General features: G+C 41.6%; 1 protein-coding gene and 1 long non-coding RNA gene across 8 annotated transcripts in view; both read left to right on the forward strand.

The window, feature by feature from the left end:
* The window catches only part of LOC142150173 (uncharacterized), a 433,251-nt gene that overhangs the window by 201,450 nt on the left and 215,411 nt on the right, over positions 1 to 16,390 (forward strand). The window lies entirely within an intron of this gene.
* Positions 1 to 16,390, forward strand: part of PCDH1 (protocadherin 1) — a 142,389-nt gene that overhangs the window by 117,214 nt on the left and 8,785 nt on the right. The window contains exon 5 of one of the 7 annotated variants that reach the window (XM_075210008.1): positions 13,679 to 13,811. The exons of the other annotated variants lie outside the window; for them this stretch is intronic. Coding sequence (XP_075066109.1) covers positions 13,679 to 13,800 — 122 coding nt within the window. The 3' untranslated portion in view covers positions 13,801 to 13,811. The remainder of the gene's footprint in view (positions 1 to 13,678; positions 13,812 to 16,390) is intronic. 7 annotated transcript variants of the gene reach the window in all.

The raw sequence follows: 16,390 nt of genomic DNA on the forward strand, positions 1-16,390 counted from the left end.
TTCCACCCCTCGCCTTCAATTGTTAGATTTAGTGTGGGATTAAACGGATGAATTCATTGAAACGATGTCCACCTTCAAATGGGTTTTTTTTTTTGTTTTTTTTTCTCTCTTCCTTTTCTCTTTCTCAGGTTATTTAATTTTTTACTTCAGGACTCCACATTGTTCTATATTTTCTGTCATGATTCCCCATGATATGTTTCCCCCCCATTTTTAATTCTCTGCACATTTTTGCTCCCACCTGTTCATCGTCATTAGTCAACTTATCTCTTTCACTTGTATTTCACATTCCCTCTTCACGTGTTGCATCCTCACCGTTCTGTTTTCTTGTCTAATCCCCTCTAACCGCCTCTTTCTCCCATTTTCAATCCACGCTCTCTCCGTTCTGTTCACCCCCCCCTACCCCCCTCTCTGTATTTGTGTCCCCTTTGATTAGGTGGAGACAGCTAGGATATTCAGAGGTTTTAATTAAATGATAACAGCTTGAGGCTCCCTCCCTTCCGGATGATAACCCCAGCCTTTATCATGCACACGTTCCCAATCCCTTTTCCGCCTCTCCCGCTTTCTCCTTTCATGTGTAATTTTTAATTATGTTTTATAATATCAATTGCAAAATAGCCTTAAAACAAGAAAGTCACTTTTTTCCGTGTTTCTGGTGTGTGTGTGTGTGTGTGTGTGTGTGTGTGTGGTCCGCTTCTCTCCTGTCCATGAAAACAATATTGTCCTTATTTATTTAGAAATATCTCAGGTTTTTTTTAATGGATTATAAAATATTTAGCATACCAAACAAAACACTTCTTTTCTTTTATCTTACAGCAAGTATGACACTAAACCTGAAATGCAACTTGCTTGAAATAAAAGACCTGGTACCAGCACACACAGTGCTAGTCACTCTTACAAGTAAAACGTAACACCCTTTATTGGCTCAGAGAAGATGATTGTAAGATTTAAAGAGGACAAGAACGAGTTGTCACAAAGGTTTATTTAAAAGTTCCCAGAGCTCTTTATTTTGGTCATGGGTGGACATTATTTTTATGTGTACTTTTAAACTTCTTGACAGTCACCCCAATTAAGACTGCGGAAGTGAACCTTTCATGAGCCAACAGTGGACCATCACTTTGCTCTCCACTAAATAGCAATTATAGCCAATGTCAAACATCTTACAGTGGACTTTCACAATCATTTTACTTTCCTGCAAATCAGACCTGAAAGCTTGTTTTTGGAAATGTTATTGTATATGCAGCAACGCAAAAGGGTCATATCTAGAATGAAGGTGCTATCCTATTATTAATACTTGCCAACGTTACAACGGTCCCTGACTGTATTTTGGCCCCGTCCCTGCGTCAGAATGTGGCTGTCGTGGGGCCAAACGACGGCATAAGTGGCCCCATTCCACCCACATCGCTAGGAAGTGGGGAGAATGGCCTGAGAGTCCGGAGGAACTACCCGAAACTCAGTTACCTACTCTCCCAGACTTTTCAGGAGACTCCTAAGTTATTATCCATGATGTCACAAGCACTCAACAATTGCGTATTGCCATTGAGTGTAAGCAGGGTAGCTGGACTCTGCCCTGCAGCACTGTACTTCCAATAGATCCGCTGTTAAAGCATAGCTAAGCTGTCAGCACAGTGTTTTACATAAGTAACTAAGGATGTAATAGTCTGTCAAACAGGAAGTTGTCCAACTATAATGTCTTCCTTCAGCAGCACAGGGTAGCTGCCATTTTGGATTCCTCAAACTTTTTCCTGGATTAAACTTTAGCAGCCATTTTGATTATCCGAATTTTTTTTTTTAGCCAGTCAGCGATCAAATAAATGGTAATCAAAGGTAGATTAAATAAGAAGATGATAAAATGCATAGGGGCATGTCATTCAGTTTTTCGTAGTTAGAGTTTTGTGTGTGGAGGTGGGAGCAATGCAAAGCTTCCTATGTGCTAATTTGACAAAAGCGAAAGCCCCTTGGGGGTAGCGCTGTAAATGTGGGAAATATGTCACAGTCGTGAATATGTGAAGAAAAGCCAGGTTGTGACACTGTCATACATCAGTGATTATTCAGATTAACCTAAACAGTGCGCCCTCCTTCAGAAGTCATTTATCAGTGTTAATGTTGAGCTTCCAGGGCAAGTCTCCGACATGAAAAGCAAACAATGAGACAAATGGCTGCAGGACAGAAAGATGCTTTGCTCAGACTCCTGCAGTTCGGCCCACACTGTAATGTTGTTGACACTTCAGAATAGAGGCCGCAGTAGAGACGTTTTCTCTGTGCTGTGACGTATTGTTCTTTTCATGCTGGGAGCCTTGACGAGTCATTTTCACATGCAAATACTCAGATTGGTTTTATTTATTGTTGCAGAATTCTATTTAAAAATAGCACCATGCAAAGCTTTATATAGCCAAATGAATGTGAGAATTGAGAAGTCTGAAATATGTGAACCGTATGAAGGAGATATACGCTCTCAGTATTGGTCATACAGATAACATTCAGGGGCCTCATGGTGTGAGCATATAACCTTCAAAAGGGCCACATAAAGGTAATAACCTTTTAATCTCGGTATGAAGTACATTTAATCAAAAAGTAGACCCCTATCTGTAATAACACATACCTCACAACTGTCCAGATTTAGGCAGGTCAGTCCCAATTTGAGGGTTCTGTCCATCCCATTTGATCAGGAGCCTTGTGCACTGGTGCACACAGCAATTAAGGTGTTTGGAGAGTTGGGGAGGAGCGAACAGGGCAGCCTAGCGCTTCAAAAGTGTAAGACACGCCCCGTTGTGTGGCCACGCCCCCATTGTGACATTGCCACGCTCCCTGTCCAAATGTTGAGATGTATGATAACATATCAAGCTTTTAAAAAAAATAATAATTAGAAACTGTAACAAGAAATAAATCTGACAATAAAGCAGTAAGGGGCTGGGGGGGCTGCAGGTGAAGACTTGGGGGTCCGCATGTCAACCTTGGACCACCTGTTGCCCATCACTGCTCTATGTAGAGCATGTTGTTTAGTGTTTGCAGTTCATTGAAGTATATATTTGTATTTTATTTTTTTTATAGTACCTACATTTTGTTTTAAAAACATTAAACCTGTTTAATCATTGCCATCAGTCCCTACCCTTGCTGAGCTTTACACTCTAAGTTCCCAAGCAAATTAACCTATCAGAAATACATACAAACTATCCCCGGGCAGCCCCCAAAGCATCAGTGCTGAAGAGACAAAAGCATTCATGGTGACATTTAAATACTCATTCAGAATGAAGTAAGGGATGTTTTACTCACATGCATTCATAGAATGTTTTTACACAATATGAATTTTGTCATTTTCTACTGTAAATTTGGAGCATAGTAAACCACCCCCAGGCCTGTGCCTGGCAGTAAGACTTTTATTTTCATGGCACATATAAAGACTATATGGGGCTAGTGCCTGACCATGCCAATGATGTGCCTATTGGCACATCCAGCCATAACCACTCCTATTTCTTTATTTCATTCACATCAACCTTCTTTTCCTCTCTTACACTGTAAGTTGACTGATTTATCTGCTGTCCGATACAAACATTCTAACATTCTCTGTCTTCCCTTTGACTCTGCTGCTCTTAAAGCAGCCAACTGAAATGACCAGTGTAGGAGCGCTAGCAATAGTAATTGTTGATTTGCTTCCTAGAAGAGAGATGAGTCAATTCTGAAAAGCAGGAAGGTCCCTAGTTAAAGTCATCAAAATCCAGTCCCAATTGCTTCAAAACTAGACCATGTCAATCACTGCCTCCAATTTGAAACGATATAGTTGATGTATTTTCCTGTTATGGCCAACACATGGTAACACAGCATTCCTAACCACGAGACAGGTGTGGGAGTAGAACAGGTGGCGTATTTAGGGCTCCTGCCGCCATGCATGCATTAAGGATGAATCACAGTGGCATTTTGTCAGCATTGTACCATATGTTTAATAGAGTACATTTCAGCTAAAACTAAATGCTACATTTAGTGCAGGGTTGGCTGTTTATTTTATGCCAAATGACACCAGATTACAAAATTTGCAGTGAATTGCGTCATCTTGTCTCTGCTCTGCCAACTTCTAGACTTCTAAGGGGGACTCCCCGAAATTTGGGGGTCCCCTGGAGATTCCAGGAGAGTAGACAAGTATGATAAGAACTTATTAATTAAAGGCAAAACCTATATATTGCCAAAAATTATTTTCCCATGACACCTCGTGGCTGTTTAGATGAGCCCCATCTAGCAGGAAGACTAATTGTAACCCCATCTTGCACAAAGGTTCGTTTGCAAACGTTGCTTAGTTTATTACAGTTTAAAAAGTCTCCATAGTATTTTGGTTAAAAAATAAAAGGCTTAAGGATAGCAGTGATTTTCAATAGCTAATCATGATATCTACGTCCAGTGCAAGACCAATCATTTTTGCCACAGCAGCTTAGATTTATCTAGCTCCAAAATTGCCTTTATGAAAAAAATCTTCTTAAATCTGCCCATGCTTTAAACATCCATAAGAGAGGTATAGAATGTATGTCATGCTGTATTTGCATCCCCTTCGGCCTCTGAGAAAAGCCACATTCAACTGTAATGCCTGTATTCTAGGACCAGCTGCTCACTATGTCATCTAACAGACATCGTATGTCAGTAATGTTACCTCACTCCTACAATCATTATCAGCTATTTATAGAGCGCCACTAATTCCGCAGCAATGTACAGAGAGAACTCGCTCAAATCAGTCCCTGCCCCATTGGAACTGGAGCTTACAGTCTTAATTCCCTAACATACACAGCAGAGAACATACAAACTCTACACAGATAAGGCCATGGTCGAGAATCGAACCCATGACCCCAGTGCTGTGAGGCAAAAGTGCTAACCATTGAGCCACCGTGATGCCCGATCATGTACACCTCTAAAACCACCTTCAACCACTAAACGGTTATGCCGTGAGCAATGACCTGGTCGTTTCTGATAGTCATGATAGTAAGACAGGTATATGTCAGTGGATCCCAAAATTTTCAGTTCAAGGCACCCTCAGGGTTTCCATAAATTTTTCAAGGCACCCCTAAGCCAAAATAATTACCAAGTAGTCCCCCTGCCTTGCTTACCACTGGCCTTGGCCGAGGCACCCCTGTAAGATCGCAGAGGCACCCCAGGGAGCCTTGGCGCACAGTTTGCGAAACCACTGGTATATGTAGTGCCACATTTGTGGGTAAATGTATCAAGCTGAGAGTTTTCTGCCGGGTTTGAAAAGTGGTGATGTTGCCTATAGCAACCAATCAGATTCTAGCGCTCATTTTGTAGAATGTACTAAATGAATGATAACTAGAATGTGATTGGTTTTTCAAACCCGCCGGAAAACTCTCAGCTTGATACATTTACCCCTTGGTGTTTGTTGTGCCCTATAGCATCATGAATCCATGTACTATAAATTATCAGTCATGCTCTGCTGTCTGTCCCTTTATCCTTGTATGTTGCCCTTTGACCATCGACCTTTGACCACTTATTTAATGCCCCTTGAACAGCGGTGCGTTAGGCCTGTTGCTCTGCAGGCATATACATGTGTCATCCAGCTCTGAGTATATGCACAATGGCCTTACCACTTCACTGCAGAGTTACTTGCAGGGATAAAATACACGGTATATAGGACACTTATGTTGAATCGTTCTCGAGCAACTTAAACTTTTACGGGGAAGGTGATGTTTCTATGGCCAGCCATTAACACTGTGTAGTACAATATGTTCATCTTCAGGAAGTCCATTTCCTGCAGAACATCATCTTCAGGTTGTAAAGTTCAACCCCAATTAGCAGCGTATTGCATAAGAATGGAAGCACTAAGCCATCTAATGCTGCTAATACATAATTTAAGAGCCATGTAATAGCTTCTCACATTTAGGTTTAAGAACCATAATGAAAAATCCCATCTAATACTGTTTGCCCTTAGTCAGTGCTTTACACCTACAGAAAAATGTTGGCGGACGTCCAGCTATTATTATGTAACTTCGCCCATCAGTGTTTTATTTCATTGGCATATCTATAACAAATGTATTTTTTATTGTGCGTTAGCCTCCGGAAAGGGTTAAGAGCAGCCCTATAAAGCGGATCATTTTAGAAGGTCTAGTTCTGGCCTGTAATTGCTCAGGGGCTTGGCCTGATCCCATCAGCACTGCTCGTCGTACCGCTGGAGATGTTATGCGGGCAGGTTAATGATGGAGAATTTCCCCCGGCCACCCCGCTAACCACGCACATACGCTCTACATCTTATATTATTGAGCCCCAGTAATTACACATTCAGAGCTGCCTTCAATCTGCCGAAAGGGTCTCCGGAGAAACTCCTGCTGCACACCTCGTCTATTCTCCTCCTGGCTTGTCCCTTTGTATAATTTTATTCTTATATGCCTTCTTCTTATCAATCGATCCTTTTTTTTTTTCTGTCAGTTTAATTTATGTATTTTTGTCCCCTTTTTTATGCTTTCGCTGGCTCAATTTCTTAGAGGAAAGTCAAATCAACGATGTTTTTGTTTTGTTTTGTTTTCTATCATTCGTTAATCCATTTGATTGTACTGCAGAAAGCCATTTGTACATCTATCATTCGGCCCAGTGCATTGTGGGTCTGGGTGCTGGTTCTGCTCCAGTTTGTGAGTCAGCATCCCAAAGTAACTGGCAATAGCAGGCCGGTGATTGGCCTCATGCAGGAGAGCTGCACTGGAATAGATGTTTAGTCTTTAGATTACTGACAAGAAAATCAATAGCTTGTGCTGGCAGCGGGGTTGATGGCTCTTGTGGTCGCCTGTGATGGCCTTGTAAGTTACCCCATGCTCGAGAGCCGTTAATGCGCATTGATAGCAAACAGCCCAGCAGCTGATATCTGCCAATAGCTCGCTTGCAAATTCCTGATGCCAGAAGTCCACGGCTGGCTACAACGCAGCCGCTGCAGGCTGATCTGCTATCTGATACCCTCAGGAGAACTCCTACTGAATATTTTCATAACATTGCCTCATGGATGAAGCAACAGCCTAAATGTGGATAATGCTATTTCTTTGACAAATTTAATTAGGCCCTTAAGTATTATTTTTTCTGGTAATGGCTTTACTGTAAAGGCAACAATTTCATTGATTTACTATAGTTGATTGCAAGCTCCTGTGGTTAACATTTGCCGTTGGACATCACAGGCCAAATGGTTAAATCATTAGTTTGTGTATATGATATAGCTGCTGCTCCTCGTCTCTTACATCACAGCTGACTGCAGAACATTTTGGGCATTGTAGTTCAGACAGCTGCAGACATGAAGTATCCATCACTCACATGGTTCGGCTGTGTTGAAAACGATGGACTAGTTTAATGAACAACAGTTCCACTTTGACTACAGTTTGTGTTTACAATTTACAACAATTTTCAACCAAACGTATTTTTTAAGCTGTATGAAGGATATGGTTACTCTTGGATGAATTATAGTGAAACACAGAAACTTAGCCTCATTTAATGTCTTTATGTACCTGTCACTTTTATTTTTTAAAATCTTCGCCCCTGTCACCTTTGTTTGTAATGCATGTGATAATATTCTTCTGAACACTTCACAGTACATCTACCATGAGTTACATCCCACTTCAGTGTCGGGAGTACAGATAATTATTCTCAGGTGCAGTCCAATTTGACAGAGGTCCTTTTGCACAAACGAAGCAATGGAATCTTTCCTTCTGTGGCCAGTTTTAGATGCTCAGGTTGGGTTAGGATATATGTTTGCCAGGTCGGGCCCACTACAGACTTGCCTAGGCAAGGATATACAGCAGTTGGTTGAGGTGTAATACTCTGTGCTGCTCCCCCTGAATATCAAGTCTTGAATACTGAATACAGTAGGCGCTTTGATTCTTGTCATACGCCTTTAAAAATAAGTAGTAATCTGTGAGATGTGATTGGCAGGTGGCAGTCACTTTTACAGCAATGCTTTGGTTGAGAGGTTGTTGTTTTATTTTTTAGACAACTCACTAGACAGTTTGAACAGCTTTTATGTAATCTACAATGGTAATGTATAATGAGCTGGCCCACTTCCTGGGAGAGAAGGTTGTTGGAACCCCAAGAAGTTATGGAATTCAGTAGAAGAGTTTTATAATGAATGCCAGGTTAACACAATGGATTTGGGTGATACAAGTAATGGCTTTTTAGTTGTTAGTGTTATATGTTGATTATATTATTTATTACCACCACGGTCTGCCATGCACTATATTTCCATGGTAAACGAATTGGGGACTGAATGAATAGCTTTAGCGATTGTCAGAAGACACATTTTAGTCATTTCGCTTTAGAGATCATATAAGTAGTTAAGTATTACTGATGCTGGTGATTGTATGTCATATTTCAGCATATATTATGTAGCACGGCACACGGAAGTAGTAGGACCCTTGTTTCCCCTGTCTCTGAGTCTGGGTATAAATGCAGAGCTATAGAGAACACATTATAGTCTCCTCTCTCCTCTGACTACCTTCACATAGAATGACTCAAAGCTGCAGAGTGCGTTCTCCAGAGACTCCTGCATCTCACGTGCAGCTTCACGGAAAATATAATGCCTGATACTTTTCCTCCTCTACCCTGTTATTTCAGCCAGTATAATTGTGTGGGGTCTCTGAAATCCCTATGCTGGAATCAGTAAGCATATAATTATACTGAAGAAGCAAGCCACTGGGAATCGGCTGCAAGCTTTCTCTCAGATGGTACCCGATCCACCAGATCTATTCCCCATGCCCCAAAGAAAAATAAAAAAGTAAAATAAATAAAAAAAACTATATATATATATATATATATTATGAGTGTGTGTATGTAAATGTATCAAGCTGAGTTTTCCGGCGGGCTTGAAAAGTGGAGATGTTGCCTATAGCAACCAATCAGATTGTAGCTTTCATTTTGTAGAATGTACTAAATAAATCACAGCTAGAATCTGATTGGTTTTTCAAACCCGTCCGAACACTCTCAGCTTGATACATTCACCCCTAGGATTGAAATGAATGAATGTATGTCAGGATCCACGGTCTCTAGGCTATGTACACACTGGTAAAACAATTGTGTTTTAAATCGTGTGCATTATATGTTGTTTTATTACAGATAACGTTAGGGGGGGATGTTAACTTTTGACGTGGGGTAAAGAAGTAAATGGACCAGGCAATTCTAGCGGTGCGCCACAACGCAAACTTGGGCTTGGTTCATCTAATGTGGGCATAGCTGTACACAGCCAATGAAATATATGTAAAGTTATTTCATAGCTATAATCACACAGCCTCATCTGACCACACTGTAATGCTGAGCCTGTTTTAGTAAGCTCTGTACAATACATAATGAATTGTAGTAACCTCTGTACAATATATAGAGAACTCTAATGACAGCTGTTCCGTACAGAGAGCATTGTGACTGGTGCAATACACAGAGAAGCTTAGTGATATACAATAAAAAGGGAATTGTAGTGACCTGTATACAGTACAGACAGCATTGCAGTGACCATTATGCAATGCTCAATCTTTGCTCCAGGCCACTATAGGATTTAGGCCCACACGTGTCTTGCGGTTCTACAGTGGCTGGCTCAGTCCAATACATAGCTTGTTGGGTCAGCCCTGACTGGTAGTCACCAGAAATGCAGCAAGTAGCATTATACTGTAGGTGTGTCCTGCTCTTAAGTGAGTATGGAGGTCATGTTTACTATAGAGAATACTATAGTCCTTCTAGCAGCAGCCTGCACCATCCACAGTGTGTATGAAGCCTTTGTTATACATTTTTATTTTATTTATTTTTATTTAGAGATTGTGCACACTGGCACTTTCCCTGCGCCCGTGGTACGTTCGTCTGAGCTGCGTTCACCGCTTGCTCAATGCAGCTTAGCTGGCCTTGCAGATTGCTGTTATTAAATTCTGGAAATGCCGACTATACACACAAGTACTCAGGACACACTGCATCCCTGTTCACTCCTATCACCTTCCGTGATCCCTGTACCTATAAGGGATCGTACACACAAGTACTCAGTGAATAGGGATGCAGTGTGTCCCATCACCTTCAGTGATCCCTGTACCTATAAGGGATCGTACACACAAGTACTCAGGAGTGAACAGGGATGCAGTGTGTCCCATCACCTTCAGTGATCCCTGTACCTATAAGGGATCGTACACACAAGTACTCAGTGAATAGGGATGCAGTGTGTCCCATCACCTTCAGTGATCCCTGTACCTATAAGGGATCGTACACACAAGTACTCAGTGAATAGGGATGCAGTGTGTCCCATCACCTTCAGTGATCTCTGTACCTATAAGGGATCGTACACACAAGTACTCAGTGAATAGGGATGCAGTGTGTCCCATCACCTTCAGTGATCCCTGTACCTATAAGGGATCGTACACACAAGTACTCAGTGAATAGGGATGCAGTGTGTCCCATCACCTTCAGTGATCCCTGTACCTATAAGGGATCGTACACACAAGTACTCAGTGAATAGGGATGCAGTGTGTCCCATCACCTTCAGTGATCCCTGTACCTATAAGGGATCGTACACACAAGTACTCAGTGAATAGGGATGCAGTGTGTCCCATCACCTTCAGTGATCCCTGTACCTATAAGGGATCGTACACACAAGTACTCAGTGAATAGGGATGCAGTGTGTCCCATCACCTTCAGTGATCCCTGTACCTATAAGGGATCGTACACACAAGTACTCAGTGAATAGGGATGCAGTGTGTCCCATCACCTTCAGTGATCCCTGTACCTATAAGGGATCGTACACACAAGTACTCAGTGAATAGGGATGCAGTGTGTCCCATCACCTTCAGTGATCCCTGTACCTATAAGGGATCGTACACACAAGTACTCAGGAGTGAACAGGGATGCAGTGTGTCCCATCACCTTCAGTGATCCCTGTACCTATAAGGGATCGTACACACAAGTACTCAGTGAATAGGGATGCAGTGTGTCCCATCACCTTCAGTGATCCCTGTACCTATAAGGGATCGTACACACAAGTACTCAGTGAATAGGGATGCAGTGTGTCCCATCACCTTCAGTGATCTCTGTACCTATAAGGGATCGTACACACAAGTACTCAGTGAATAGGGATGCAGTGTGTCCCATCACCTTCAGTGATCCCTGTACCTATAAGGGATCGTACACACAAGTACTCAGTGAATAGGGATGCAGTGTGTCCCATCACCTTCAGTGATCCCTGTACCTATAAGGGATCGTACACACAAGTACTCAGTGAATAGGGATGCAGTGTGTCCCATCACCTTCAGTGATCCCTGTACCTATAAGGGATCGTACACACAAGTACTCAGTGAATAGGGATGCAGTGTGTCCCATCACCTTCAGTGATCTCTGTACCTATAAGGGATCGTACACACAAGTACTCAGTGAATAGGGATGCAGTGTGTCCCATCACCTTCAGTGATCCCTGTACCTATAAGGGATCGTACACACAAGTACTCAGTGAATAGGGATGCAGTGTGTCCCATCACCTTCAGTGATCCCTGTACCTATAAGGGATCGTACACACAAGTACTCAGTGAATAGGGATGCAGTGTGTCCAATCACCTTCAGTGATCCCTGTACCTATAAGGGATCGTACACACAAGTACTCAGTGAATAGGGATGCAGTGTGTCCCATCACCTTCAGTGATCCCAGTACCTATAAGGGATCGTACACACAAGTACCCGGAGTGAACAGGGATGCAGTGTGTCCCATCACCTTCAGTGATCTCTGTACCTATAAGGGATCGTACACACAGGCAGAAGCTTCCGCAGTCCTGAATTTACAGCATCAGTATGCAATTTCTTGGTACACGTTCTGGCTGGGCATGTTTTATCTATATGAGTCATTTTATCCCTAACTAACATAGGACACTGCATCCCTCCACATCCCCAGCATGACATGACCATAGTAAAATGTAATTTAAAAAATTGACTGTCCCTGCAAACCAGAGATTGACAACCGCTAAAATATGCATAGTAATAACACTTGCTGCTTGAGTCTCATTTGTAGGCACTTTTAGTCAAACATATTTTTTTCTCCAGTTATTCTTTTAAAAATGTTATTTCTATTCTCAGACCATTTCTATCCCCCCCGCATACAAATCCCCTATAGAGGTATATTGGATCTTTTAAAAATGGTGCACGTTTCTGCTCCTCATTTGCATGCCTGTTTCCATATTCCCTTTGGTTCCTGCTACGCTTCATGCTATGCCTAGCTTTTCTCCTGTGGGTTTCCACTTGTAATTTTAGATTATGCAAGAAAGTGAAAATCCTGCATTGTTGCCAGTGGCTGTTGCAGCAACAAATCTAGCCAAATGGTCCAGCAAGCTTCTGATAAATTTTTGTGCGTGTTCAGCTTACGTATGTGCTAAGGAGCTAGCTTTACATTTAAAGATCCGCAAACAGGACTTGTAAGCAAGTGTGCATCTTGTTGCGTTAATAGTGTTGTGAAAAGGAATAGCCTGCAAGGATCATCCTGTCATTGCAAACCTCGCAACTGTCCATATTTAGGCAGAACAGTCTTGTTTAAATGGGCTTTGTTCTGCAAAACGTAGGATGCCACGAATCGCATCATCACGCCTCTGATCACTCTAGGCTGGGCTTGATGAAACGATTTGTGTCATCATGACATGTCCCCGTCCACTTTGCAGGCCTGTGATTGGCCTTCGGGGAGAATTACTTGCTCCCCTGGGAGTCCGGGAGGTCTGTCTATAATCCTGGAGTCTCCTGGACATTTCGGGAGAGTAGGCAACTATGGTTTGAGGTATTAGGTTCACTTGAGTTTTGGCTAAAAGTCTTTTAGGATAATGGTTCAGAAAAGGTCAAACTATGGAACACGTTAGAGGTTGATGCAAATTTAAGGGTTCTCTTAGAAAATTCAATGCACGAACACTGAGCAGCAAAGCACAGCACACATCTGTTAAGGATACCAAGTGCAGAAGCACGAGTTTCAGAACACTACATCCTTAATCTATTGTATCATGTGATATGGGGTTTATGTTTTGGAATTGATATGTGGTGTATGACAACTCTTTGACTTATTGAAAAGTAAGAGCCAGGAATTTGGTCATTTCACACCCTAAACAACCTTCCCCCACACGCGTAGGTTCAGTTAATACTTCATATAAGCATCACAGATTCTTCTCCAGACAGGACAATCTGGAGAATTTTGAACACAAACTGTGTTGTGCTTTGTTGCAGGACAGAATCTGATTGGACGGAGCCACAGGCTTGTCTAGTCAGCTGACAGCTTCACATTGTCCAGTTGGATTCAATTGCTGCAGGTGTTAGAAGGATAGTAATATAGTAAATTATTCACTTAATAGACTGGTTTCATGCAACTGAGGAAAAGTAAGAGTGTAACTTATCTTGTGCAAGAGCTCAAAAATTTATTGAACAAAATATATATTTTATTTTTTTAAAAGTTTAAAATATCGGGGTTGGGTACATAGCAGTGTGGTTATGGTTTTGGTAGCTGTATATAGGGTTTTTCCCTATATAACTGTATTAGAATATTAGGCATAGGTAAACTTTCTATATGTAATTGCATACACGCTTAACTTTATATGATCTTGTCCCATATGGGATTACACACTGCAGAATTGTGAGGAACAATGTGTGTGTCGTGTACCTTCTCTGCCTGTCTCACCGGCCGTCCTCTCTCTCTCTCTCTTTATCTCTTTCTTATACATGTGCACTGCCACAGGGAAGAGCGGTGAAAATTTCGATAGTCCGCTAACCCGGGACGTGCCAAGATTAGGCTGCGGTCTCCCTCATTATAAGGTTCTAAAGTCCGCAGGGCAGGCGACTCTGCAACCCGCGATGTAGAAAGGACTCTGGTAAATGACCCTCCTGTTCCTCTTCCACTCACTTTACATTGTACTAGTGAGGACAGGGGTGTGCAGTCTATTGTGCTAGCTAGTATGTTGCTTCAAAGGGGCATCAGCAGCCCAAATATACATTTATGGGGGACAGATGTACACTTGTAATAATAAAGTACTTTAGAGTGAGGCATTGTGTGACTTTTGTCACCACAACCTGTTTAGGCTGTTCAGTGACACTTAAGAACACGAGTGTTAGTGTGATTGATGTGCTCTGTTAATGAAGACGCACAGGGTACAGGCTGTATTTATTGTATTCATAGCAACTTTGTTTTTCTTCATTATTCACTTTAACATTTGGTACAACACTGAAAATGATTTAAAGGGTTTTCCGCCATCAGATAACTTTAATTAATTATAGATGCTATTGTGCAACTTTTACTAAATATGCTTATCTTTAGGGCTTTTTTTTATGTGCTTTTTAGCCATGTTGTATTTATATGATCGGGTAGAGTTGCTTATGTCCATTCAGATGAGACCTCTTTGCTGGTTGTTCTACGTTGTCGGCAGATAAGTTTTGTGTGGTATTCAAGGGCAACCGATATAAACAACTCAATCTGATTATATAAAGGCATGGTTTTAGGGCACAGAAGGAAGAAGAAAAAGATAAACATTGCATACCTCCCACCATTGGGACGCTGAGAATTGGGACATAAGCCCTGACTCTGATCCAACAAGCCCCGTCCAAAACACCCTTAAAATGTCCTCGTTTTAACAAAACTGCACTCGGTTTCATGCAAGCCCCGCCCCTTTCGTGGCTCGTGATTCAGGACTGTCCTACCAAAATTGGGACAGTTGGGAGATATGACAATGTACTTAATAAAAGTTGCTGGAGGATGTGGCCAGTAAATAAGTTTATTTGAAGGTGCAAAACGCCCTTACTATTCAGAATAAGAAAAAGCGTACATTTCAGTCTGGTAACTCCGGTGGGACACCCCTGAAGCGATGTGGAAACCCCATTCCTTTACACACTGCGATCAATGAACTTTTGTTCACCTCATTTCTAGTGATCAAATCACAACAGGGGAGCACCACTCATGTCGGTTACAAAGACACCCACTTCCTTTGGTTAGTTCGGAGTCTGTCTGACCCTTTGAACCAATGTTGAACAGATATAAGAGAGTTCAGCCCAGGCTATAAGGATTTTGTGCTAAAACTGAAATTCAGTCAACTTTTCTTTTTTTTTCTTTTTTTGTAAATCAAGCCGCAAGTATACCAGACAACCAATCAGAGCTTTGCTTTAATTAGTCTAATATTAAACTGATGAAGACAGTTGTCTGGTTGCTATGGGTTACCACACATTTCTTTGCTTTTAAATGTCCACACAATCGCAATAGCACTCTACGCACCACCTTCCTTTTTCATTTTACAAATATATTTTGGGATAGAGAGCACCCCCTCCCCCCCACCCCTACCCCTGTAGAGTGATTTATTGCATTCCTGGTACACCCACCCAATTATGATTGTAAGAAAAAAAATATGCTGGGAGCAGCAGAGATGATAAAATCATTAGCCATAAAAATCGACACTCCGTGGGAAAATGTGCTGAAGCGATAGAGGGAAAGCAATTCATGGAGTAACCATTTATTTCCTGGGGATAGTGAGGCTGTGACTTGCAGTTTGTGCGGTTAATTATACGTACTCAAGAAACGTGCCCCTCCCATTGTCATGACAGACTCATTTGCATTTATGTGCTTCATGTGTATTACTTAGTGGAATTAGTAACCGTATTGGTTAAAGTAAATCTCCCTTACATGTGACCACTCGTTCACCTTCTTTTATTTCTCTGTATGACTTACAGAACCTGCATGCCTTATGCCAACTCTGTTAAAATAATCTATAAGCCTTGTGGTAACCGTTGCAATGTTGGCTGTTTGCCATGTAAATCACAGTAGGGTTATTTTATTGTTTTCTTTTAGTTACTTTAGTGTTTCTTCTGAGTCCTAATTGTAGAATATCACTGTGAAGTCAATTGCAGCATCTAACACAAAATGCCTTTTTTTTTTTTTTTTTTTTTTTTGTTTCTAAAGATCTCAGCATTCTGTATGTAATTTCTAAACTGACAAGAGAGAGTCTGGGGATGCACGGTGAAGTGGTGGAAAGAGGAGGGAGAGCTGGGACTCTTAATAGCTCAGGGGAAAGGATGCACCAGCTGTCAAACAGAGGCAAATGCATAGTGAACCTTAAGGGTCCCCAAATCGGAAGGTTTATTGTTCAGCAAGAATAGTAATTAAATCCTTTTTGTTTTGACACTTTGACGGGGCGCCAGGGTCTTCTGTTTGTATCTTGCAATCACTTTGCTCACAGTTACATCAAACTGCGGTCTGTTTCACCCTTGTTGCATCACAGAGGATCAACATCTGACCAGCGAAATCTGTCTGTGGATTTTACCAATAGATAACTTCTATTAAAAAAGACAAAATCTGTATATAACCTGCTAATAATATCCATGATGGGAGCCTTGTGCTTCCCGCTGCTTTCCTAAAACAACACTATCAATCACTGCATATTTTTACATTCATTTTTGTACCAGAAGT

The sequence above is a fragment of the Mixophyes fleayi genome, chromosome 4 (assembly GCF_038048845.1).
Source record: "Mixophyes fleayi isolate aMixFle1 chromosome 4, aMixFle1.hap1, whole genome shotgun sequence".
Taxonomy (NCBI): domain Eukaryota; kingdom Metazoa; phylum Chordata; class Amphibia; order Anura; family Limnodynastidae; genus Mixophyes; species Mixophyes fleayi.